Below are 26,072 nucleotides of genomic sequence, written 5' to 3'. Positions count from 1 at the left end.
TCGAGATAAGTGATGACTCCAGGTCTTGGCTGCGGTTTTGCAGCAATAAGCTATGGTGATGATCCTTTCTATTATGAAGCAGGCATAAGATCTCTCCAACCCCACTACAAGGGCTGGAAATGCCCCTGCCCGGCACCACCAAGAAGCCTCTCATTCTCTCCCAGCCCCAGGGAGGGTCAGATTAGGGCATTAGCACCACACAGGGCCCCACAAAACCTTAATCCCTCTCTGGCATTAGGTGCTATAGGTCAATGCCTATGGCTCAGCTCCTGGACTCACATGAATACACCAGAATCTCAGCTTTCATATAAAAAAAAAAGAAGTTTCTAGCCCTCAGGAGTGCAAAGAAAAGCTTTAAACAACAGCTCAGAGGTGTGAACTGACCCTTTCGTCTTCACTCTGAAACTTACTGCTATCCCCAAGGCCATGGCATGGGGCTTGCCTGGGGCCCAGTTTGTCTTAATCTGGTCCTTTCCAAAATGCTATTTATAAAACGGCCAGAATCCACCAGAACATCGCCCACGCTGATGTCTTTGTGTCAAAACGTGTCCTTATCAAATGCAGCTGCGGGGCACCCAAGCACCCAATGCCACATCAAAACGCCAACAGCCCAAACCATCGCTGCCACGCGACATAGCTTTGCTGCGTCAAGATGCCGTTCCTTCACGCTCCGGTGACGCTTTGCTAACACCAAACGGGGACTCTGTGAGGCTGCTTTTCACGGCACGAGGTTTCAACGCTGCTTCTCAGTGGTGATTTGATGCTGCATCTCAGTGATCTTTCAAGGTGCTGTTGCCTCAAAATCTTATTATACTGCGTCATGGTGGACCCTCTTGCTGTGGCTGCTGTCCACAGTAGGAACAACTCTTTGCGCTCACGTAGCGTCTTCATCTTCAAAGGCCTTTACAAATGTTTATAAGGGAAGCTTCAGAATCCCCCTTCACAGTGGGTAGGATAATATTTTGTGACGAATATGCTGATCAGCAATAGGTCAGCAGAGGACAGTGTGAACCTCTTTTTGTCCCAGTCAGGAGGAACATGCATCACCAGGCGATTCCGTGGTAATTGGAGAGGAGTGGGCCATACAGGCAGGGTGTCAGGTAGGATTGCAGTAGTTGGAGTACTACAAAAGGCCCAGCAGGTACTAGAGCAGACATACCAACAGCACTTGCTTAGGAGTGTCACCAGGGATTGATGTACCATGACACCCCAAGACAGGGTAACAGTTACAATACTGTGCACAAAGCAACTAAAAAGGGTCTGGAACTTAAACCTCACACTGTTTGAAAATGTTTTACCTAATATTCTTGCAAGTCTCATGTGAGACAGCTAGAAGGGAAGGATTAGAGAAAATATTTTTCCAGTGTGTTTATTTTAAGTAGTTGGCGTCTAGTCAATTTCACGGTTTCTTCCTCCCCCTCTGCTGCCCCCTCCCCCCAATCAGTTTCCTGTGTTGTGTCTATGGGTCACAGTAACAGGAGAGAAAAAACGCCTTGTAAAAGGGAGGGAAGTGTGATGTAAAAATTCGCTAAGGGATCAGAGGCAGATGTAGGGCCAAAAATACTTTTAATGGGCTGGTTTCCAAGTTGACCATGTCCCTTTAATTGAAGCACAAGCCAGTGGTTTGATTTTGAGCAAGGGCCGGTTTTGGATGCTTCTAGGATCAATGAGCTCCCCATCCAATGGGGCTATGACGGCAAGGCTGAATAAGCCATCAGTCTCAAGTACCATTGACAGTCAACTCCAGGAAACTGCACAGAACTACTGTAACCATCTCTTTGTGTGGGGCTCCATATCTTATCATAGAATATCAAGGTTGGAAGGGATCTCAGGAGGTATCTAGTCCAACCCCCTGCTCAAAGCAGGACCAATCTCCAGACAGAGTTCTGCCCCAAATCTCTAAATGCCCCCCTCCCCCCCGGGATTGAACTCACAACTCTGGGTTTAGCAGGCCAATGCTCAAACCACTGAGCTATCCCCCTACATCTTCCTCACCAACAGCCAGCACTGAACTGAAAACCAGCCAGAAAGGGCTGCCACTGCCTTTTGTAAACTAGGGAAAAGAACGTCATAAAAGGACGTCTCCTTCTAAATATCCAAAGCTTCATCACAGAAAAACCAATCTTTCTCTACTTCTCCAAAGGAGGCACAATCTATATTTCAGCACAGACACAACTGCCTCTCAAACAGCAGATGGTCCATAAAGTAAATCAGACACACTAGTGTGGAAGCAGAGAAACTTTGCATTCAAAGATCTCCAAGCATTTTATGGACATCATGGAACTGAACCTCAAACTCCCGTGGGAGGTTGGTAAGTGTCATTATCCCAAATAATGGCTGCTTAGATCGCACGGCAATACACAGCCTAAAAATATTATATTGTGAGTAGATTAAATGCTCTTAACCTTCCAGACTACTGTACCCCTTTCAGGAGTCTGATTTCCTTGCGTACCCCCAAGTTTTACCTGACTTAAAAATTTCTTGCTTACAAAATCAGACAAGTGTCAGAGCACACTAGTACTGAAAAATTGCTGACTTTCTTGTTTTACCATATCATTATAAAATAAATCCATCGGAATATAAATATTGTACTTACGTTTCAGTGTATAGTATATAGAGCAGCATAAACAAGTCATTGTCTATATGAAAAATTTAGTTTGTACTGACTTCGCTAGTGTTTTTTATGTAGGCTGTTGTAAAACTATGCAAATATCTAGGTGAGCTGATGTACCCCCTGGAAGACCTCTGCATACTTCCAGGGCTACGTGTACCTCTGGTTGAGAACCACTGGGTTAAGAGATTTACCCAAGGTCCCACAGCGAGTCAATGGCAGAGCTGGAAATAGAACTAAGGAATCTTGTCTGCCAGCTCTATGCTTTAACCACCGACCCATAATTCCTCATCTCAGGGACTAATCACTGATTTCTAAGGTCCTTAATCTAGTGCCAAGGTATTTGTCTGACCATTTTTTGTCCTACGCCTTTGCTTACTTTATTGAGTTTCGGACAGTTTTAGACCAGGCACAGAGCAGTCTCCCTTAATTCTAGGGCCTTGTCTATGGAATGTTCTGCTTTAGTATGTTGGTCAGAAACCCCCTGCAGCAGTTTTCAGATCTCTCTGTAAGTCCTTCATGTTCTTAAGATGAACCATGGAATGCTGTTCCTCTGTAGATCTCAAAGCACTTCACAGAGCATAGCAGTATTGCTCTCCAGTCTGCATTTGGGGGAACAGAGAGGGGGAAAGTGACTCGCTCAAGGTCATCCAGGGGTAGGGTGACCAGAGAGCAAGTGTGAAAAAAATCGGGACTGGGGTGGGGGTAATAGGCGCCTATATGAGACAAAACCCCGACTATTGGGACTGGCCCTATAAAATTGGCTCATCTGGTCACCCTATCCAGCGGGCCAGTGACTGAGCTGGGACGAGAAGCCAGGTCTCCTAAGCTTCAGCCTACTGCTCCGTCCAGTGGGTCCCTAATGCCTTTAATGTCTCCTCTTTCCATCTGCCCCTCTCTGCATGGCAAGGGAGTTTAGTGCACAGGAAGTCTGTGTATCAATGAGCCCAGTCTGGTTATTAACCATTGGGTTATCCCATGAACAGCACCCAGAAGCCTTTCCGGTGATGGATACCCTGTAAGTTATTTAAATAAACAAGCTAAAATGGGCATTAGTGTCACAAATCATCACATCCCAGCAGGCTATTTGTATCTTTCCCAACTCATCCACGTTACGAGGGCTGGTCTTCCTGCCCAAATCAATGATGGCTACTACCAACCAGCCTTACCATGAAGTGGTGGGTGCTGCTGGCTGGCTCGGCCCAGCTCCATGCCACGCCACCACAAGGACAGCGACCCTACAGGGTCAGCCCCGTGGGTAGGCATGTTCCCAGTGAATCCCCACATTTGTTTAGCGCCAATGATCTTCTTTGATCCACAGAACAGGGCACAGGATGGGCCGTGTCAGGCAAGGTTCCCTCCTGCCGCCCCTCTGGGAAGGAGTCGGTCCTCGGCTTCTCTGGCCAGGCCACCAGCAGAGATGCCACTTATGGAAATGTTTTTTTTCTGAGGCGGACATCACCAACTGACTGCATGTAGTTCACAGCAGGGCGCTGCCAGCCTCAGCTGGATTTGAACTGGGGAGGGAAAGGGTCTTCACCCTGCTCCCCCGAGCCATGTGTGAAGTAGGACGATCGGCTCCCAGGGGAGGTTGTGGAATCCCCATCATTGGATTAGGGATACTTGGTCCTGCCTCATGGCGGGGGCTAGGACCTCTTGAGGTCCCTTCCAGCCCTACATTTCTGTGACTATTAAGCTTGCCTCCCTCGGTAGTAGGGCTGTGGAAAATGGCCCTCAACCAGAATGGGCAGGATCACAGAGATTCATAAATTCTTAGGCTGTCAAGGATCACTGTGATCATCCGGTCTGCCCCCCTGAATTACACAGGCCATAGGACTTCCCTGAATGAATTCCTGCTCCAGGTCCAATAGCTGTGGTGGATCAAGAGCATCTCTTTTAGAAAAGCATCCAATCTGTTTCGCTCCAAGTTCCACCCGCCCTTTAAGATGGACCTTTCCCAGCAATTGTCTGAAGCTGGGTGGCTAACTGAGGGCGGATCCAGCAGGAAGCTAAGGCATTTAGCAGCACCACCCAGCTGACTGCTAAACAACGCCATAGCTGCACAGAAAACAGCTGCCTAAAACACACACCCTCAGCCCCTGCCCCAGGGAGCTTACAGCCTGGCAGACAACTAGGATGTTTGAGGCAACAGGGCAGACACAGGAGGATGCGGAAGCAGTGCTGTATAACTCTGAAGCCTGATGAGGTTGGGTTATGTTGAAAGGTGAGAATGGCTGGTGAGTCCTTGATTTAAAAGGCAATCACAAACCTAGGTAAAGTCAATGGATGGGCCAAACACACTTGTTCAGCTTCAACAGAAGGTGCAATCAAGCCCCTTTATATAGGAAACAACAACAGCAATTATCAATGGAGGGACTGCCCAAGGCACATGGCAGGTGCATGTGGGCCGATGGGTTTCCCTGGTTGTAAATGCAGGGGCTAATAGATTGGTTTTGCAGCTGCCTTTTGTGTGAGTTAGAGGCTGAAAGCCTGGAGAAACATTTGTGAGTATGACCCTGAGAGCGAGAGAAGGAGGTTTTTGGGGTACAGAGCTCACTGGAGAGGCAGACTTGGTGATTTCTGAGCAAGGAACCTGCTTTCTGTTCGTCTCTGCTGTCTGCAGGTGAACAGGACTTTGGGTGCATGGTATACAAGCCCGAGCAACGAGGACAAAGCTGACACAGGTGGGCCATCGAGCACATACATAAGCCTACATAAGCCGGCTAATTCCGGAAGGTTAGATGTAAACTCCTCCTAGACTGTTAGGAGCAGAAGGTGGAAGATGGATTTCCCCTAGACTAGCAATCAGGTCTCTGATTTCACATGCAGCCTCAGTGTCAGGATAATTAGGGTGTCAACCCCACTGGGGTTAACCACATTTACAAAGAGGAAGGGAAACAAAACTACTCTCTAGCAAGCCAGTCCCCTGAGCAGCAAAGCAACTGTGACTGCATGGAATTCAATTCTCCCCGCAGCGCAGAGAGTCCTACATAGAAAGGAAGTGCCGAAGAGGGGGTGTTTGACGCAATCCGATCTAGTTGTCCCTGAATGGATTTATTTTTAGTTTCGTTTCTGAGCTATTTGAAGGGAGTTGCGAGTGTCCAAGTCATGTGATGATTGATTAACCGCCGTGACTGCTCCCCGCATTGGTCTGCAATCTTCAGAGTTAATCTGATTTGGGGACACTAAGAAGCAGCCAAGAACGGAATTCTATGCCCCTGATCCTGGAATCCAAGCCGTGCAACTGGAATCCTAGCGCCCACACGCAGGCCCCATGAAATCAATGGCCGGGGGCCTGCCCACACAAATCAGCTGGCAGGATCAGGACAGAGCGCTACAATGATTATTATTTGTAATACCGTAGCAGCTAGTCCTGGATCAGGGCCTCACTGCGCTAGGCACTGTACAAACACAGAACGTAAAGACGGTGCCTGCCCCCAAGAGCTGACAATCTAAGCATCCGTGATACTGCCCAGTCGGGTTTATTTGAACCTCAAGTATCAGAGAACCTTGTTTGGGGGAGGGATAGCTCAGTGGTTTGAGCATTGGCCTGCTAAACCCAGGGTTGTGAGTTTCAATCGTTGAGGGGGCCACTTAGGAATCTGGGGCAAAAATCAGTACTTGGTCCTGCTAGTAAAGGCAGGGGGCTGGACTCAATGTCCCTTCCAGTTCTATGAGATATAGGTATATCTCCATATTTTATTTATTTGTTTATCCAAAATAGGATCATGGCCCACGATACTCACCAATTGCACTGAATAGTCTCAATTCCTTGCACCCTCCTCTGTCCAGATTAATTCAGTTTTCCCCATGCCAATCAGACAGTTGAGGTTTGGCTGCAAATCATATAATTTACGCCTTTCCCTATTGCCTTGCTCCGGTATCATTTACTATATTATATAGAGAGGGCTTTGCTGGACTGGTCTAAACGGCCTAATGACACCTCTAAATGTGGGACTGGACTAATGAATTTAGTGAGGGGATGCCATCCGTTCAAATTCAGTCCGGATCAGTTGAGACCAAAAGTCATTATTGCCTGCTGACAGCTGTTCAGTGGAATGAGTTTGGTGGGTCTCAACTCTTAGTCAATTTCCAATTAATAAGTGTCCCTGCATCACAAGACCCTGTCTCAGAATGGACCCGAATTGGCCTTTTCTTAGCAGTCTCAAGAGAGAGAAAGAGACCTCTGGCCCCTATAGCTGTTTATACATCACCTCTCACCAACGCTTACATTCATCAGGATATTTTTTGAAGGCTTCTGCTCTCCATCCTCTTTTCATGCACAAACGCCTTCATCTCCTGCACTGAGGTGCACGCCTGGTTTAAGGCCTAGGCCTTTTCCCACTGACATCAAGAGCAAAACTCCCCTGGACTTCAATAGGGCCGAAGCGAGCCCTTGCTAATTGATGCATCCCTCGCATTTTGCTCGGGGGATGGAAAGAGACAGCCAGCCTTCTTCAGAAGCAGCATGTGGCAGCCGGGAGTGAAAAGGTCGCAGCATGCTGCAGGAAACTGAAATCCCCACCAACTGGCTGCGTGGAGGGACAGCACAGCTTGGGTGCGAAGCCCTTAATAATAATAACCGTACTTAGACACTTCTATAGCATGTTCTGGCCCCAAGTCTGTGCTGTGGAGCTGCAGCAGAGGGAAGGAGCTCAGGAGAGGGGTGGCTTTAAGCCACCTTTTCTCCTGCAAGATTTTGGGTAGCCCGATGGGTCAGTGCAGCTCCTGGCGTAAGTAAGAACAGCGCCGGGACTGCTCTAATTCACAGTATCTGCCCCTCTGCCAGAGCACAGAGCGCGCCTCGACTTCCCCTGCTGTGCCCAGCACGCTCCCTTTGCAGTCTCTGGCACTAGGAGGGATGGGAGGCCGAGGGAGGCCTGCCTGTGTAACCCTCGGCTCATCTTGGTGCGAGGTAGTCTTGAACCAGCCCCTGGGAAAGTTCTATCTCACACCTCCCCACTTTCTGTTCCAGGGACAAGGCGCATTTCTTTGACCCGCCTCCTCTAGCATGAACCCAGAGCAATGTGTCTATTTTCCAAACAAAACAAAACCCAGCCACGCTATGACATTCCGCTGCACACGCTTCTGCCCCTGGGAAGAGGCAGGGAGAGGAAAGGCCACGATGCTAAATGAAGTAACTGGAAGGCGCTTGGATACTACAGTGATGAGCAACAGAAGAACCTCTATAGCACAGGACAGAATGGAATAGACCAAAAGCGTAGTTCCTCGGGAGGGGTGAAGTGATGTCGTTTATTGCTGCTGGCTTGTCCCCTTTATTCAAGCTCAGCGCTGAATGCAGTAGTATTTTTTAAAGTGAATCAACCCATCTCCAGCACGCGCGCGCACACAGATGGACACATACAGGTTAAAACCTTTCCATTGTCCTTTTTAACCCTTCAAGTCTGGAGTCTCCCGCACTGCAATATTTCCCAACCTTTCCCTCAACATCTCCCATCGGTTTCCAAACAGATCCAGACAACTGGACCCTCTACGTCTGACATCCGTATCTTTAGTAAGTTCATTAGGCCTCATGACAATGGAGGAGCTGCCCTGGGTTTGACTAAAACAGCTCCAAAGACATGGTGCCAGATTCAGATCATGCATAAGCAAGCCCAGGACCCATAAGATTTACCCAAACTGAACTTGGCCCAATACATTCCAGTGTTACAGGGCTTAAAGGCTGTAACGTGATGGGAACTGTGAGCCTAAACCTCTAATTCTGGCTCTGCCACTGACTCTTCCTGGGGACAACGGTACCTACCTAATTCACAGGGGCGCCGTGAGGCTATTTTAGATACTGTTTTCTGCATCTGACTATGAAAGGGGCTAACATAAGTATAACCTACCGGTTCAGTGGCCTACATACGAGGATAAGAGCCTACTGTTGCTGCCAATTAATGGCTTTACTCCTTTAGCTCAAGTGGCAGAAGTCTGTGCATTTATTCCAGAGGGTCTTGGGTTCAATCCCCAGGGATGACCCATGTGGAGGCTGGGAAGTCATTGCAGCGGGTGACTCATACACAAAGAAAGACTTGGGTACACAGTGCAGGTTGCCCTGAAAGTCGCGATGTGACAAGGACAGCGATCAATTGTTCTCCATGCCCAGCGAGGATACGACAAGAAGGGATCGGCTTGATTTGCAGCAAGGGAGATTTAGGTTAAATATTAAGAAACACTTTCTAGCTCCCAGGGTAGTGAAGCTCTGGACTAGGCTTCCAAGGGAGGTTGTAAAATCCCCATCACTGGTGGGTTTTAAGAACAGGTTGGACAAACACCTGTCAGGGATGGCCTAGGGAGGGATAGCTCAGTGGTTTGAGTATTGGCCTGCTAAACCCAGGGTTGTGAACTCAGTCCTTGAGGGGACCATTTGAGGCAAAAAATCTGTCTGGGGATTGATCCTGCTTTGAGCAGGGGGTGGGACTAGATGACCTCCTGAGGTCCCTTCCAACCCTGATATTCTATGATTTAAGCCTGCCTGACTGCGGGTGGATGGGTTAGATGTCTTCTTCAGATTCCTTCCAGCCCAACATTTCTATGGTTCTAGGTACAAGAGAATGGTACCAATCATTGTGAGATATAAAAGGGAAACTTACTGGAGGGGAGGAAAGAGCATTTCCTCCGCAGAGAAGAGTCATGGCTGGGCATTTTCTAAAGATGGGGGTGAATCCTACAGTCCTCGCTCGGGCAGAACTCCCAGACAGCAGCGGGAGTGAAGCCTCAGCAAAAGTCGGCAGGCTTCGTCTCTCGTGGGGGCACAGGCATGCTTGGAAATTCACTATAACAGCTTCAAAAGTTCAATGCTGAAAGGTGAAAATAAGGGCCACAGCCAAGGCCAGATTTGCAAAAGAGCCCATCACCCAGTCCTCAGGGCCAGCTTTTCAGCGGCCCCCTACTCTGACCCTCAGCACCCAACATGCTGGGAACTTTAGAGGATCTGTCCCCCAGTCACCAGTGCAGGAGTCTGTCTCCTTCCATCTCATCATTTGCCTGCAATCCCAAAGGTGACAGCAAACAAGGAAGTAAAACAGGTGGCATTTCTGTGAGTCATTGAGAAATCTAGCAAGCAACCCTGTTACACCATTTCAGCAGCGTCGGGGATGAGTAATGAGACTTGAATTACCTAATGTCAAAAGAGAGAGTGTGGTGTGCAGGGGTGTGTGTGGTGTGCGGCTGAATAGCCGGGTACAGCCAAAGAGCACAGAGGTGTGTGTCTTAGAGGGGGGCCCAGAGAAGGAGAGAATTGGTGGGATTACAGGAATGTGTCCTCTGTAATATTCCACTGTAATATTTGATGGTCGATGGCAGGACAACAGGTGCCGTCAAGAACCGACAAAGAAAGGATTAACGTTAGTGTGTCTGCTGCTGCTTCTGGTAGCAGTGCCAAAGGCAAATGCACAGACCACACTGAAAAGGATTGCCCTTGAGGCTACTGCACCTGATCTTCTAATTCCCCTTTCAGATGTACACCCACCTACTCGGTCCAGCCCGCCAACCTGCTCCACAGGAATCACAGCTACTTCTGGAGGCATGTACAACGCATGCCATCCCATAGAGACTTCGCTCCCCAGCCCCTCAGAATGCAGGAAGGAGGGAGAGAAACAGACGCTTCCCCGTGGAGCTATTCCAGAAAAGCCGTGATCTCTCCTGTCCCATCTGAGCCCGATGACAAGTGCCCTCCACCCAAAAGGCAGCACTCAGATACTGGGTGATTAGAGAGATCACCTTCACCAGTCACTAAACTTCTGATCACCCCCACTTAAGTTCCCATAACCCGAAGCCCCAGCTCAGAGCGTATTACGGACGCCTGCCTGAGACGTCACACAACTAAGCACGCAGAACCCCATAACACCTTGATGCAGTCCCCATGCCTCTCCAGCCAGGCTGGTTCCTGCTCCTCCGCTATTAGCTCCGGTTTCTCACTCACTCACTTACAAGCCATTTTCTCTCCTGTGCCAATCCCAGCCTGTTCCTGGGCCCGGCTGTGAGTATGCACAGACACACCCACCCACTCTCTCTTTCTCCCCATGCTCTGCCCTGGATTCTTCTTGCTTCCATGGTCCCCTCCACAGGTGACACAGAGGTCCCCTGAGTTTGAGCCGCCGGACCCAAGGGATCCGGTTAGCCGGGAGCTCTTCCACAGTGGAGCTAGAATCCTTATCTTCCCAAGCCTGCTGCGAAGAGCCCCCATGTAAACACACCTCTGGGCCATCTGCCAGGCCTTCACCTTCCGCCTGCCCGCAACCCCAGGCGACACATACATAACTACATGGACTCACCTGAACCACCAGATCCTCCCATCTTCCCTGATATTTTTGGTGGGGGGGGACACAGCTCTCCAGATCACCCACATTGCTGCCGGCTGCCGTGGGGTCCCCCCAGAGGCTTCCTATTATTGCAGGGTGCAGGGGGAAGCCCATTGAGGGAATAACCCTCCCCCACTTTTCTCTCTCTCTCCCCCCACCCCCATTGCTGACTGCAGAGGAGACAGCTTAATGTGTTGGGGGGGGGGGGGAATCACCCTAGGTCCCTCCATTATTTCTGAGTGTGGTGGGTGCGGGGGAGGCGCCTGATTTTAGCTACGAGCCCCCCTCATTATTGCAAGGCTGGTGGGGTGGGGGCAGGCTCTCGACTATTGCGGGTGGAGGGATCCCAGTTGCGGGGGAAACTCGGGGGGGACCCCCGATTCCCCCCACCCCCCGTTAGTGCAGGTTGCCCTGGGGGTCGCTCTCCTTAGATGGTCCAGTGGCGAGGGCAGCCCAGCCCCCCAGGACTGCAACCCCCCCCAGCTACGCCCTTCGTACAGCTCCCAGGGGGCGCGGCGCGGTGCATGGGGCGGAGCGGCCCGGCCGAGCGCTCCGTGCAGCGGGATGCAGCGGGCCGAGGCCCGGCCACGTCAGCACCCCGAAGGGGCTGCCCTGGGGGGCGGAAGCGGCGGGGACCGGGCAGCTGCAGCAGCCGCGGGAGCCATGGACCCCACGAGGCTGCTGGTACGGGGGGCTGCGGGGACGGGAGCGCGGGCGGCTCCCGGGGACCGGGGCTCCGCCAACTTCCCGGCCGCCGGGCAAAACTTTCTGCGCTGGCAGCTCCGGGGGCAGAGCCGGGGAGGGGACCCCCGGGCAAGAGCCAGGGGGGTTCCGGGAGGTTGCAGGGGGAGACCCCGGTGCGGGGAGTCCCAGGAGGCAGAGCCCCCGGGGCCGAAGAGATGGGGGCAGGGGGGACAGCGCTGGGGAAAAGGGCAGTGCCAGGGGGCTGGAGGGGAACCTACTGCAGCAGCTGATCTCAGGGGGCCTGGGGCCAGGTCCCTGTGAACCGTCCCAGTCCAGGTTCTGGGGCCAGGTCCCTGTGAACCGTCCCAGTCCAGGTTCTGGGGCCAGGCCCCTCTCTCAGCTCTGGTTCTGGTGCCAGGTCCTTGTGAACCGTCCCAGTCCAGGTTCTGGTACCAGGCGCATCTCTCAGCTCTGGTTCTGGGGCCAGGTCCCTGTGAACCATCCCAGTCCAGGTTCTGGTACCAGGCGCATCTCTCAGCTCTGGTTCTGGGGCCAGGTCCCTGTGAACCGTCCAGGTTCTGGGGCCAAGCCCATCTCTCAGTTCTGGTGCCAGGTCCTTGTGAACCGTCCCAGTCCAGGTTCTGGGGCCAGGCCCCTCTCTCAGCTCTGGTTCTGGTGCCAGGTCCCTGTGAAGGGTCCCAGTCCAGGTTCTGGTACCAGGCCCATCTCTCAGCTCTGGTTCTGGTGCCAGGTCCCTGTGAACCGTCCCAGTCCAGGTTCTGGTACCAGGCCCATCTCTCAGTTCTGGTGCCAGGTCCTTGTGAACCGTCCCAGTCCAGGTTCTGTGGCCAGGTCCCTCTCTCAGCTCTGGTGCCAGGTCCTTGTGAACCGTCCCAGTCCAGGTTCTGGGGCCAGGTCCCTCTCTCAGCTGTGGTGCCAGGTCCTTGTGAACCGGCCCAGTCCAGGTTCTGGGGCCAGGTCCTTGTGAACCGTCCCAGTCCAGGTTCTGGGGCCAAGCCCCTCTCTCAGCTCTGGTGCCAGGTCCTTGTGAACCGTCCCAGTCCAGGTTCTGGGGCCAGGCCCCTCTCTCAGCTCTGGTTCCGGGGCCAGGTCCCTGTGAACCGTCCCAGTCCAGGTTCCGGTGCCAGGCCCATCTCAGTCCTCTCGGCCCAGGTTCTGTGGTACACTTGGACTTGGACTCTGGAGCAGTCAGTGCATGACAGAACTTGGGTTTGGATGGACCCTTTCGCAGACCACCCCTAGCCCTCAAATCCCCTCTGGCCCTGGGGCTCCGGCATGGAGCGGGGCCTTTGGCCTCACAGGGATGGAAGTGAATCAGAACAAGGCCAGGCGCAGAGTGCCAGGCTTTCTGTGCGCTTTCACTGGGAGGAAACTGTGCTGTGGCCCCATTTCAGGGTCACTCGGGGATGGGGGGGAGGGGTCGCAGTCCCAGTCCTGGGGCACGGGAGGCACCTGCGTTCTGGACATACCTTGGGGGCTGCTAGATGCAGCCTCTGGCTTCACGCTGTCCTTGTGTCAGTTTCAGGAGCCTTCCCTCTACACAGTCAAGGCCATATTCATCTTGGACAATGATGGACAGCGACTCTTAGCCAAGGTAAATGCCACCCACCTGCCCTAGAAGAAAACCCTAACCCCAGGTCTCTGGCCTCCCAGCAAGGTGGGCAAGACGCTCCTGTGGGGCGAGCAGCAAAGCCAGGGGCATCATGGCTTTATGGAGGCCTCTGCCCTTCCACGGCAGTTCTAGACAAGGTTAATTTCTCTTGTGCCGCAGCCTGGCGTGCTTTTAGGAGATGTATAAAGCTACCTGGGCAAAAGTTAAGTCCTTGGCCATATGGGCCAGCACAGAAGGCACCCACCAGGACTCCTGGGTTCTATTCTTGGCACTGTGTGGCCTTGGGCAAGTCATTTCACCTCTCTGTGCCTCAGGTTCTCCCATCTATAAAATGGGGGTGATGACACTCACCCTGCTCTCAGAAGCTCTTTGCTAACTCTAGCTGGGACACATGCTAAGCACAGATCCAGTTGCAGGATTGGGTCCTGTGATTGTAATGTCCCCATGCTCATCTCCCAGCACCTGGAAGACTGCCACTGACCTGAGCCGGTAGACCTCCTCAAATCACACTTCCTCCAGGAGGTCTGTGTGCCCTGTAGGTACTTGCTAGATAAGGCAGCAACGTCATGAGCCTACAAGGCCTGTAAGACAATAGCTAACCTAGATCTAAGTTACCACAGGAGAGAATGCTGCTGCAGTGACTGAACGGCTGACAGGTAACCACAAGATGCTAGTCTGTAGCAGTTTGGGATATTTTACATTAGGAACATCAGCAGATGTCTGACCACAAGAATGCCATGGTAACTAATTGACATATATGCTAATAAGCTTGAGTTAATCTGACTAGTGACCTATGGGAGAAGGGTACCCCAACAGTAGCAGGTTGAGGAAATACAAACAAGGAAGAGGGGAGTATGCCTTAGGCATAGGGGTGTCAGCAACCCGGCCTCTGAGCCCTGGGAGAGGCCAGGTGGACGACCACTGGTGGTGATAATAATTATACTACTGGGCATGATCTTCGGATAAGAACCTACCAAACCTCAGAGTGTAATCAATGTAATTAATACACAATCAATAGATCAGGCAACACCTATATACAGTTAAGTGTTAACACACACACACAAATCATGGAACTAACATGACAGGAAGCAAACAAAACCCATCAGTCACTTGCTTTGCTGTCTCCATTCCTCCCAGCCTTTGTTCAAATTATGAGCCTTGTCCTCATAGCTGTCTGTAAGACACCTGGCAAGTTCCCCATGTTAGCAGCATTTGCCGTTTTAAATGTTCACCCCAGACGGAATGGTATTTTCTGAGACCTCCGCTGAGTGGGCCGGGACTGCGTTATATACACTGGCTGGGTGTGGGGCTAGTTGATCTTTATAATTTCTTGCATCTATGATTGTTATGGACGCTCCCGGGGTAATGGACATTGATTGCGACTTCTAGGTTATGATGATTGGTATTGCGGTAGCATCTAAAAACCCCATTCATGGACGAGGAGCCCGGGGGGGCGAGGTGCGAGAGACAGACCAATGAGGGGAGCACATGGAAATAACACAGTACTGGTGGGCATGGTGAGCAGCGATCTCATCACACCTCTCCGATGGCCAGGTTTTGAGGGCACCACTGCCCAGGCAAGTTTTAAGGAAAGAATTTGAAGCGGGACAATGAAGCGGCCTTGACGTGCTGAGATAAACAGTGATCCCAAACCTATTTACCTGACGATTTCCCAGCCACTCCAAACTGTTCTTGAACATGCCTGTCAGTATAGATAGCCTTTCTGGGGTCTCTGGATTGATTCTCTGTCCATGATTGGTTCCATCTAGCCAAGCTCTCCTTCCTTTTTCTGCCTGTCCCATTGGCTGGTCCCATGGCTGCGCTAACTCCTTTGTTCCCGTCCCCTGCAGTACTACGACGACACCTTTCCATCCACGAAAGAACAGAAGACCTTTGAGAGGAGTGTTTTCGATAAAACCCACAAAACTGACAGTAAGTAGCTGAGTTTTGGGTAGGGGACCAGAAGATGGAGAGGAGGGTTTTCCTATATGTTCCTGCAGGCCACTGGCTGTTTATATCGCTAGGTGCTACTTGAAGTTTGCCGGCAGTTGTGCATCCCTTGGGTTATGTGATAACGTCTTTCTCCCACTGGCATTGCAGTCCAGGGAGGGGTCATGATATTGACGATAACACCCTGGAGGTGATCATCTCAGATCACTCCAAAGAATAGCACAAGGACGCTGGCAAGGCCTGTACAACATCTCATGTCACACAACTGCTGGCCCAGGAGGTTGACAAGCGGAGCTTGCAACACCTGAGATGAGGTCTTTAGTTCAGCCCCGTGCCGTTTACAATACTGCGTCCAAGGGTGGGTAGGAAGCTGTAAGACGTGGAGAGGCTTCAGGAGTCCCAGAATGCACTGGGGCCGTCACAGTCACTTGCTGGCAAATCAGAAGCAGCATTGCCATGCTGGGCTCACTGGACTGTTGATGGCGAAAGGAGACGACCAGGAACTTAAAGCATTTGATGGCCCTCCCATGGTGTGGATGCTCCACCCGCTGCCCTGCTGTAGGGGTGAGCCAGGTTTCCCGTCCCATCTCCCCGTCTGGACGGCCTGTTCTTACGTTACAGAGATCTGTGCTCAGCGCCAGCCTAACACCGCCCCCTTCCCCCCCTTCTCCTTCCCTCCCGTTGTGTCAGGTGAGATCGCCTTTCTGGAGGGGCTGACCATTGTCTATAAAAGCAGCATCGACCTCTTTTTCTACGTGGTGGGGAGTTCCCAGGAAAATGAGGTAACTCCCTGGGGCCCGCTCCTCCCAGAGGATAACAGAGCGGGAGGGCCCGCTTGCTGCTGGGAGTTTCTTCTCTTTCCCCGCTCACCCTGTCCTGTGGGAGAGAGGCACTCCGTTCCCACTCACCGGGCCCTGCACATGGACGGCCCTTCACGTCCTCAGGCCCTGCCCCGGCTCTGTCTGCCCTTGCCCTGCCCCACAGGGGTTTGAGGGGGGATTTGTCTCCTCTTCCCTGACGTGCCCGATGCATGTTCCTAGGAGACTTGTGGACGCTGTAGCCATGGCTTTCTGTCCAGCTGCCAGTAATACGATTGCTGTCTGTCAGGCACCCTGGGACCCAGGGGCTGCTGGGAGAGCGAGCGTGGGAGGGAGGGCCCTGTGGGCAGCTCTGCGCCGCATTGATCCATGTCTCCTTCTCCTCCTTTAGCTGATGCTAGTGGCAGTTCTCGCCTGTCTCTTCGACTCCCTCAGTCACATGTTACGGTGAGTACATGGCGACGGCCAGAGCTCCCTATCCCATCTAGCAAGATTGCCCAGGGACAGGTTCCAGGGTCCCAAACTGGCTCTAATAACATCAGCCCTTTGCATTGTCTCAAAGCCCTTTACCCACACAAAGGAATCAAGCCTGATTGGCAGTGCCTAGCACACCATGGGTGCTAGCAGAATACCTCAATAGCAGCCCACTGTGGGGTGGCTGCTATGCTCTCCATTTTACAGATGGGGAAACTGAGGCACAGAGAGGGAAAGTGACTCACCCAAGGTCACCCAGAGACTCAGTGGCGACGCCCAGGAGTCCTGACTCCTATTCCACGCTGTAACCACTAGATCGCACCTGCTCTTGTTGCTGGAAGGGAACCCAGGAGACCTGGCTCCCAGCTGATTGCTCTCAGCATGAGACCCCCGTATGCTAGGCATGCCGTAGAGCTGGAGACCAGTTCCCGCTGCAGGGCCTTGGAATGAGACAGCGGGTGTCACCTTTCCCCCAACACATGAGGGCCTCTGGTCTCCTGAGCAGCTGGGAGGCAAAGGGGGCTGGGAGTGGGGGGAGGTCTCTGCAGCTGCGCTGGGACTCAGTGCTCCGGAGCAGCGCCGGGTCTGGGTGCTGGTGCTACGGAGCGTCCCAAACTCTCACCGGCTCATACTGTCTTGCCCTCAGGAAGAATGTAGAGAAGCGCTCCCTGCTGGACAACCTGGACGGGGTGTTCCTCGTGGTGGATGAGATCGTCGACGGGGGGTGAGGCGCCATGTGCAGTTGCTCTCTGGGGCTTCGCTCGGAGCTGGGGCGGGGAAGAGAGGGAGAGGGCAGATGGGCTAGTCAGGCACTGAGGGGAGAGAGGCCAAAAGCCTGAAGGTCCTGGGAGGACGAAGGAGGCGTCAGAGCCAAGGTTCCCAGTACAGTGTTGGGTGCGGGCCGGCGGCTGGCTCGGGGCACGAACCTCCCGTCTCTGGGTCTCCAGTTCAAATCTAGCCCATGTCGGTAGTAACCCAGAGCCTTTACCATCTGGTGGCTGCTGATGGCCAACGTGAACTGAGTTTGGCAAGTCTCAATCCAGCCCCCAGTGGACCAACCACAGCCACTGTCGGCGCTAGCCGACCCCTTTGTCAGCCGAGTACCGAACAGGCCAAGACAACGGAACTTCACACCCACCGCTAACACCACGACCCGGTTCTTACATCGCGCACCTTGCTGTCCAGAGCTCTCAAAGCGCTTTGCAAAAGAGGGCAGTATCACCGCCCCCATTTTACAGATGGGGAAACTCTGGCCACTCAGCAGGCCAGTGTGGGAATTGAACCCACATCTCCTGAGTCCCGGTCCAGTGCCCTATCAGAGCTGAGGTGCGCTGGTGGGGAGGGGGGAAAAGCTTGCCCTGCTAGGGCCTATGCTGTACCCGTTCCTGGGGCAAGGAGAGGGGGTCAGTTTCCACAGCTGACCATCTGGCCCCTTGCCCCAGCTCAGAACTCACGTCCCATTTTGTAGCAACGGGGAGCAAACGCACCATGGAAGCGCCCTTAAGAGAGCTGTGATCTGATTGGAAAATCCCATTGCTCCCCCTGGTCCTAGGGTGATTCTGGAGAGCGATCCTCAGCAAGTGATCCAGAAGGTGAACTTCAGGGTGAGTGCTTCCCGCTGCTCCCCTTCACTTCTCTGCCCTTGGAGCCCTCTGCTTTAATCTCCCTCTTTAACTCTCTCCACCCCAGACGGTCTCGGAGCCTGCGGCGTACGGGTTTGTTCTCTTTGATTACATCGCCAGTAACTCAGAGCAAAGTGAATCCGTGCCTGCCAGCGGCGGCAAATAGGCAGCGGCCAGCTGGGAAGCAGGTGTGAGGTCACTTCCTTCTAAGCATGTCACACGTGGCCCCGCTACGTGGCCGTGGGCTAGCTGGGTAGGTCACGCCCTCTTCTGCATGCCACGGGTGACTTTGGAGTGGCTGTCAGGCTTGGAGAGATTCTGTTTTCTTATTCATTGTTAGTTTCTGCTCCATCCCCAAATCTTTAACAAACAAAACTGACAGCGGGAGCGGGAAGGGACAGATTTTCACACGGATCCAGCACCCAACATCTCCCATTTAGGCACCTAAACAGAGCTGCTGGGCTTTGAGCACTTTTTAAAATGTTCCCAGTAGGATACCGTACTCTCATAGAGAACTAGAGTCTCCTGCTGCCTTCAACGGTATCGGACAGATATGATTATGGAATATTAACGATGGCACATGATTTTTATCAACAAACCTATTGCAAATCTCAACTGTTGCTAGCTTTTGACTAACTAGCAAGGAGTATCCACGTTTATTTCTGGCCAGGATGGAGTTTGTTGATAAAAATATTGTAAAAAAACCAAGTTCTCCCAAGTGCCTTCAAAATGGATTGAAGCTAATTGGATCGTTCCAAGCCTGGAGTAGCCGTGTGTGCTTGCTTCTGGGGTTGTCCCATTTGAACTCTGGGCTCAAGGAGAGATCTAAGCAACGCTAACAGAGTGAGAATTTCGCTGCCTGCTAAGGAGTTTTCGGCAATACCCATTTGTACTGAGGTTGTCCCCGTACAAAGTTCACGTCAAGGCGTAGCTGGGTCCCGAACCTTGTGGGGTTACGGTATAACAACTCTGCCCAGGACGCGGTTATCTAGTCATTGCCAGCTTCTGACATGGTTGTCCTGCTGTTGGATGGTCTAACTGAGTAGATGTAATCAAATGAACCAGTCGTCCTGCCTCCCAGGAGGATATCCCAGAGCACACTGCACGGGCAGTCCTGTGCACTAACAGCTAAGGCATTGTGGGATAGCCAGCAGAGTTTCCCAGCATGCACTGTTGTATGGTGGGGGTGGAAAATCCAGCATGGTTGCCACAGGGCACACGGGGCTCCGTGAACACACTGAGTTACATTAACTGTGCGCTGTCCGCTGAGCACGTCCAGAGCTACGCTTGCCGTGCTTGGACCAGGGCCTAACTCGGAAGCAAAGGGGAGAAGTAGAACTGTCCCAAGCAAGACTTGCTTCTTCCACAGCAACTGATCTGTACTGATGCAATGGGAGCACGTGAGCCCAGAGCTGCCCGGGCATGTCATTAGCCAGAGCGGAGGCGGTTGTTCTATTTGAGAACAGAGTAAACAAATACAGCGGACACGCCAGCCGCATGGCGTTTCCTAATCCAGCTCCCCCCAAGATTGTTGGGAACAGCTGCGACGGGAGGCGCTGCTCTCTCTGGCGCGCTCGGTGTTTGCGTAACACAAACCCTGGGCTGATAGCGGCGTGGCCACAGGCAGCTGGGAAGGAGAACGGGATTCCACCGCCATGATGTCACTCCAAGGGGCTCCAGGGGGCTGAGCCGTGGACTGCAGGGCAGCTGAGCGAACCTTCATCAGGGGTTCTCTTGCAATGCGCCTGTGTGTGGGCCAATAAGAATAACCGTCGTAATGTCGTGCACGGCTCTGTCTGAGGATCCCAAAGTGCTTCACCTCATAAAACTCCCATAAGGCAGGGGAGGGCTCTGCCGGGCTCACTCCACCCATGGCTGAAATGCAGCCACCTCGGGGGTGGAACATGGCAGCTGTTTTAACAGCCGCCCAGCACAACAGGAAGTGCAGCCTGTTTCATTCAGATGAACCTACAGAGGGAAATTAGGACACGATCACCTGACTGGGAACAAGGCCAGGTCATTGGGGTTAATGCCCCGAAGTGCCTACGGGTCTTTAGTGCTGGCAAACAGTCATAATGACCTCAGGTTTGTGTGTTGCCCCAAATCTGACTCTCCAGAGAACAGCTCACCCTCGCCTCAGTGTAGCAGGGTCCCTGCTGGGCCCACCGGGTTGCTGCCCCCGCTGGGCTGAGAAAGTCACTCAGAGTCCTTCGTTGCAGTGCTCACCTGGTGCTTTATTTTACAAGTAGTGTTCCCACCACCTTTTCACCACAATACGCACAATCCCTTTCTGCTTGTCTACCAGCAGGAGAGAGGGGACAAGCTACTCCTCCCCTAAGTGAGGTTCTTACCCACGAAAGCTTATGCTCCCAATACTTCTGTTAGTCTTAAAGGTGCCACAGGACCCTCTGTTGCTTTTTACAGATTCAGACTAACACGGCTACCCCTCTGATACTCCTCCCCTTAGTGCAGCTTCCCCTCTTCCCAGCTCCAGTCCTGGCTTCCGTCTCCTGGGGCTTTTATCCAGCCCCAGCCTGATGAGGCAGCAGCTGTTCCAGCTTCCCCAGTTAGGGCCAGGTGATCCACCCATCTCCAATTCACCTCCCTTAACTGGAGCTGGAGTGACAGAGGGTTGGCTTAGCAGCTTTCTGCTTAGCACCCTGTCACACTCAGGCATTGGCTTTAGGGCCTTGCTAAGGAATGAGGCAAGCAAGTCCCTATGAGTGCTTTTGAAAAATCTCATGCAGGGTCCCCCATCCAAGTGCTGAGCCAGCCTGCATCTACCTAGCTTCCTTGTAGCGATGGGATCCCAAAGCAGGTGGCCTGGCTGAAGGCGAAGGCGCGTGCAGACGCGCTAGCGCCCTTGGGGAGCGGTGCAGGCGCACACCCCCTAGCACAGCACCCATCACGTCTAGTGGAGGGGAGCTTGCCCTCCAGCCTGCGTGATCTCCCCCCCACGCACGCAGCCCAGCCCCAAGCTGCACCTACACAGAACGACCACCCACGCTTCAGCCCTCGCTGCCAGCCTGCACCTCCTGCCAAGCCAAGGCAAGAGGCTGCAGCTCAGAAAGGCGCAGCCTGGAGAGAGCCAGAGAAGCCGCAGGTTGGTTTCTGCGCCTCCCTTCGGGCTGCCCCGGGTTAGCTCCCACTCTGTCTCCTGGCCATTGTCACCTGCACCATGAACGCACTATAAATTATCCGAGCCCCTCTGATCTGCTCCCTCCATGTACCCTGTCTGATCCATCAACTGGCTCCCATCCCCGTCCCCCAGCCATCTCCCTCCTTAAACTTCCCTGTCCTTTTCCTTCCTTTAGGTGGACGACAGCCCTCTGTCTGAGCAAAGCGTTGCCCAGGTAAGGGTCCCAGGACTCCCCTTTCCTCTCTGGGGGCTGGCATGGGAGGGCAGCTCCTGGGCAGTGGAGGAGGCCTGGTGAAGTGACTGCCCTTGGGGCATCAGCCTGGAGGAGATAGACACCATGCGCTGCAGGGATCAGCTCCAGGGCTCACTGCTAGCCATTGGGAGCGCCCTGGCAAGGCTGTCACACAAGGAGGAGTAGTGGGTATTCTATAGTCCCAGTCCCTGGGGGCACCCAGACCCTTAGAGGGGTTCTTCTACCCCTTGGGGCTGTCTGCATGGAGGGGTTTGTTGGAATCCCCCCTTCCCTTGCACCTGTAGCATCAGTACAGCACCTCCCAACATTGGGAGCTGTCAGCCTTTAAATCACCAGGTCCCACTCACAGCAGTGTGTCAATATCCCTTTCCGTGGCCAAAGAAGTTTCCGTGCCCCCCGTGATGTGTATCTTTAGCCCCATTTAAAGGCCTTGTGGCACGGAGAGGTGAAGTGAATTGGCCAAGTTCACACAGCATGTCAAACGCAGGAGAGGGAACTCACCAGTCCTGATTTTTAATCTTCTGCTCTAACCCCCCAGCCGACTCCCACCTCCCTCTAGACTAGAACCCCGGAGTCCTGACTCCCAATCACCAGACCACACTCCCCTTCCTGAGCCAAGAACAAAACCCAGGCGTCCTGACTCCCAATTCCCGCACTCACCACTAGGCAACACTTTGGGGGTGGCCGGGAGGCTGGGAAAACATTGGAATGGAAATGTGCTATGCCTGGAACTCACGTGCCGCTAGCAGGCTTGGCTCTGCTGCGTCCAGCCTTGTAACAAAGCGCCCGAGCGCCCACAGCAGGTTTGTGAGTCGGCAGACCAAGCCCCCAGCTCCACCTGGTTCCTCAAATAGCCACTCAGGATGGGGCAAGGTGAGTGGGTGGCTTGGAGACAGGGCGTCCCTCTCTGGGCAGGCTCCTTACATCACATGCTGGGCGGGGGGAGGGGGAGTTCTCCAGGCTGCTGGAAAGACAGGGTCTGCCGGGGAGTATCAGCAGGAACCTTGCGATGCCCCTCACGCGCTCTCTCCTTGCAGGTCTTTCTGTCTAGACTAATCCCGTCAGCATGAGCCCCGCGGGCTGGGCTGTCCGTGTCTAACCCAGCACTAACCACCTTCTCACGCCAGGCCGAGTAAGTGCCTCCCACAGCTGGGCCCCTCTCTGCACATGCCTCTGTTGCCTGTGGCTGCAGCACCCAAGTCACTTCCCTTAACCCCTTCCTTCCCTCACCTCCAAAGACCCAGCTGGAAAACACCTCCTTGCCCTGGTGTCGGCTCTGTATACACAGTGCAGCCAGTGCGTGCTGTGCCCACTCACCTTGGTGCATGGCTGGCATCATACCACTCGTAGGGAATTGCCTCTCTCTTCTGTACTAATTCCCCTTGTCCCAGGGGGCTTAGCGCGTTTCCACCCATAGACACGCCCAGCTGTGCAAGTTGCCGGGTGGTCAGAAGGGCTGGACGGAGAAGCCCATTTGAGATTGAGGGTGGGGTGGCTAAAAAATGATATTAAACCACGACTAGAGTTGCCCGGGTTCTTTGACAGTACGTGGTCACCTGTTGTAATGGTCCCAACCACCGGATTCCCTTTCCTGGCTGCTAAACGCCCTCTGTGGTATGTAATTGGCATGTGTCTCCAGGGTGATCGCAGCTTGGAGTGCCCAGTAAGGTCTAAAGCCAGTTCCCATCAGCACTGATGTCTTTGCTCCTTGGAAAAAAAATCTACCCTCTACGTTGGATCAGGAACTGTATTTGGTGGACAGGTGCGAGGGGCCTGGTTTTAAACATCAGTTCCAGCCAGCATTTCCCCTGAGCTGTGATATGCAGACCCCAATGTGAAGGCCTCCTAGATCCGGGGATGTTCAAACCAGGGGTTCTTTTTAGGATCCAACTCTAGCCCCAGCAAACTGTTGGTGGGGTAGCACCTGCTGATTGGTGCTTGGTGTCCAGGATGCCGACTGAGGCTAAAATGGGGTTCCCGGACATACCTAACTCCTGGAATGGAGTTTGCTGGCTCGGGTAGAGCCCTCTTCAGCTGTAGAAATAAACAGGCAGATTTATTCACCCCCTTCTCAGGAGCCCTTGCTACACAGGTGCCACTCCTGCTGTATCGAAGAGGCACATCTGCCACCTAGTGGCTGTTTGAGGGAAATCAGGATGCAAACCACCCTGCTTGTCTCCTGGAGAATCAGAAATCTCCCTCTCTTGAATGGGGCAGGTTTATGTTGGCACCAAATGGGTCTCTTGGTGCCCGTGAAGGAGTCCTGCTGAGGTCATATGGAGTCGTAATCCATTTGCAGAATCCCTGAGGCTGTGGGGCTTAATGTCTCTCTGTTTTTCTTCTCCTTTCCCTCCCCCCACTTCCTTAATAGGTTCTGCAATCTGCCAAAGAGCAAATTAAATGGTCCTTATTAAAGTGAACGTCCCAGAGGAGAGCGCCTGGATCCTCCCGATTGGATGGGTCTGAACTGCGACGGCAAATGATTCCTCGCCTTATTCGATTAGCCGTTTGCAAATTGGCATGAAAAGTCTGATCAAAGCTTTTGGGTAGGATGCAAGATGGCTGACATTGGCCGCGCCTCCTGGGGGAATGCCAGCCTTCCACGGACACGGGTTTAAACCCGGTCTCGGTACCATGAAATTCTCTGCATGCTAAAGGGGAGGGTGGGGGTTGGGAGAATTAACTGGTTAACAGACCAAATTCTGTTCACTATAAAGGAGGAGTGACGTCGATGGGGTTATTTCAGATTGACAATGGTGTAACAGAGAGCAGAACCTGGCCCAAGATCCATAAAGAACTCCAGAACTATTACTGTTATTTAAGGACTGAATAGGCGGATTGATCATTTGTAGTTACACCACCTAAAGCGCTGCGTGAGAGTCAATTTGAATTTTGTTTGGTACTAGCAGAGCCAGAACATACCCTAGTTGAATCTTCAGTTTCACCAGTAAAGAGCTGGCTCCTTCTTTTGCAGGGCTGTCACTAGTGCCGGCACACTTGTTGATCAACGCAGCGAGCCAATGCTCACTTGCTCCTCAGTGAGGGTCGGGCCCTACAGACACTGCCGGAGACTTTCAAAACCATAGGAAGGGATTTGCATGCCCTTTTCTCATTCAAACAAATGGGGCTTGGGCATCCAGGTCGCCCTAGGCTCTTTAGAATATTTCAGCCACTTCCAAAATCTCTTCCGCTGTCTCCCAAAGCAACCAGCACTTTGATCCCTTTTGGGGATGGCCAGGCCTGTGCAGTGGGTCGGCGTGAAGTAAGTGCCACTGTCACATCCTCCCACCTGCAGGGTGGGGATGAGAGCACAGGAATCATTGTCACCCTGTCAGAGTAAGATTCAAAACATCCCAATGACGACCACTAATAACCCCCCCAAACTCTTACAAGGTGCTTTTCATCAGTAGATCTCAAAGCACTTTACAAAGGAGGTCAGGTCATTATACAGATGGGGAAACTGAGGCACAGAGCGGGGGAGTGACTTGCCCAAGGTCATCTAGTTGGCCAGTGGCAGAGCTAGGAATAGAACCCAGATCTCCTGAGTCCCAATCCAGCACTCCAGCCACTAGGCAGCACTGCCTCCCTCATGCAGCTTTGGCAGTCGTTAATTTTGTAAAAACAATCCTGCTGCAAATAGCTGTCGGCTCAAACATCACTAAAGGACCCGGCTATGGTAAAAATCCTATTTTCAGAATGATCATTTCCTTCCCTTTAACACCCCAGATTATCAATAGCAAGAAAAAAAATGAAAATTGAATGAAGGAGAATTGCCTAGCTGTGTGATACTTACTTCAGCGAGGGCTTGGTACATTTCAATCCATTTCTGTAAACTGGGCATGCCCAGCGTCTTTTATGATCAACAAATAAAGTTTTATAGCACATGGGTCATTTTTCCCTATTGGTCTCTCCTGTCTGTAATGCATGTGGGTCCTGGCATGCTCCTATTACTGTGCCATGCAGAATTAAGACTGTCACTTTTTCCATTACAGGGCTTGATTTTTTGAGGGGTTTATAACTCATCCATTAAAATCACTCTGGACGTATGCACAGCGTCAGCCTGGGACGTGTCTGTTTTTGTTAAATGTTTTTCCTTCGGTGGCAGCAGCGCTCCCGGGGAGCCTGCATTTGTTATCTTTGCAGTGAACTTCTGCACCCTGCGGCTTCGTACCATGGCTTTGAGGGGGCTGAAATATTTATTTTACTTCGGGACAGCAGATTTGTTTCATGGCCTTGTGTACATGAAAAACGGTCCGGTCTGCCTTCAGCCCGCATGGCTGCTGAGTGTGTCCTCACAGCACTGTAGGGCCAGGAGTCTCTCTGAGAAAAGGGAACGGCTGGTGATTTTTCATTAGGAGCAGTGCGGATCAAATGTGTAAGTGTGCTAGGGTGAGCAGATAGCACCTGTGAAAAACCGGGATGGGGGTGGGGAGGTAATAGGCGCCTATATAAGAAAAAGTACCCCAAAACAGGACTGTCCCTATATAAACGGGACATCTGGTCACCCTAAAGTGTGGGGGGGACTATCTTTTGACATCTTGCTCTTTAGCAGGGGCAGGAAACATGTCTGGAGTGGACCCAG

The 26,072-nt window shown here is 52.7% G+C and overlaps 2 protein-coding genes across 4 annotated transcripts in view; one reads left to right on the top strand and one right to left on the bottom strand.

Moving 5' to 3' along the window:
* Positions 1–11,035, bottom strand: part of NFE2L1 (nuclear factor, erythroid 2 like 1) — a 28,791-nt gene extending 17,756 nt beyond the window's left edge. Inside the window, exon 1 of the mRNA XM_026654763.2 lies at positions 10,891–11,035. The gene's annotated coding sequence lies outside the window, so the exon portion shown is untranslated. The remainder of the gene's footprint in view (positions 1–10,890) is intronic.
* A 418-nt stretch (positions 11,036–11,453) lies between these two features.
* On the top strand, positions 11,454–24,959 carry COPZ2 (coatomer protein complex subunit zeta 2). Of its 3 annotated transcripts, none has more exons than XR_002908302.1 (10): positions 11,454–11,601; positions 13,148–13,216; positions 15,085–15,166; positions 15,875–15,966; positions 16,394–16,449; positions 17,123–17,200; positions 18,029–18,080; positions 18,166–18,286; positions 21,413–21,451; positions 23,862–23,913. XR_002908302.1 is itself a non-coding variant. In XM_024203738.2 (9 exons), exons 1-9 carry the CDS (start codon positions 11,482–11,484, stop codon positions 23,907–23,909), a joined length of 642 nt encoding a protein of 213 aa, XP_024059506.1. In that variant the 5' UTR covers positions 11,454–11,481; the 3' UTR covers positions 23,910–24,959. The 3 variants fall into 3 exon arrangements, 1 of the variants encoding a protein (XP_024059506.1); XR_002908301.1 differs by having other exon boundaries at positions 13,142–13,216; XM_024203738.2 differs by lacking the exon at positions 18,166–18,286 and having other exon boundaries at positions 13,142–13,216; positions 23,862–24,959.
* The last annotated feature ends 1,113 nt before the right edge of the window (positions 24,960–26,072 follow it).

This window comes from Terrapene carolina, unplaced genomic scaffold (assembly GCF_002925995.2).
Source record: "Terrapene carolina triunguis isolate 2854851 unplaced genomic scaffold, T_m_triunguis-2.0 Scaffold193, whole genome shotgun sequence".
Lineage (NCBI taxonomy): Eukaryota > Metazoa > Chordata > Testudines > Emydidae > Terrapene > Terrapene triunguis.
This window is presented reverse-complemented; position numbering and strand designations above follow the sequence as displayed.

Excerpts from the sequence above, each read along its gene's own strand:
- COPZ2 (XM_024203738.2), top strand. The coding sequence starts at position 11,482 with ATGCAGCGGGCCGAGGCCCGGCCACGTCAGCACCCCGAAGGGGCTGCC. Across the intron at positions 15,967-16,393 it reads GGAGTTCCCAGGAAAATGAG|CTGATGCTAGTGGCAGTTCT; the intron begins GTAACTCCCTGG and ends CTCCTCCTTTAG. Across the intron at positions 21,452-23,861 it reads CTGAGCAAAGCGTTGCCCAG|GTTCTGCAATCTGCCAAAGA; the intron begins GTAAGGGTCCCA and ends CTTCCTTAATAG.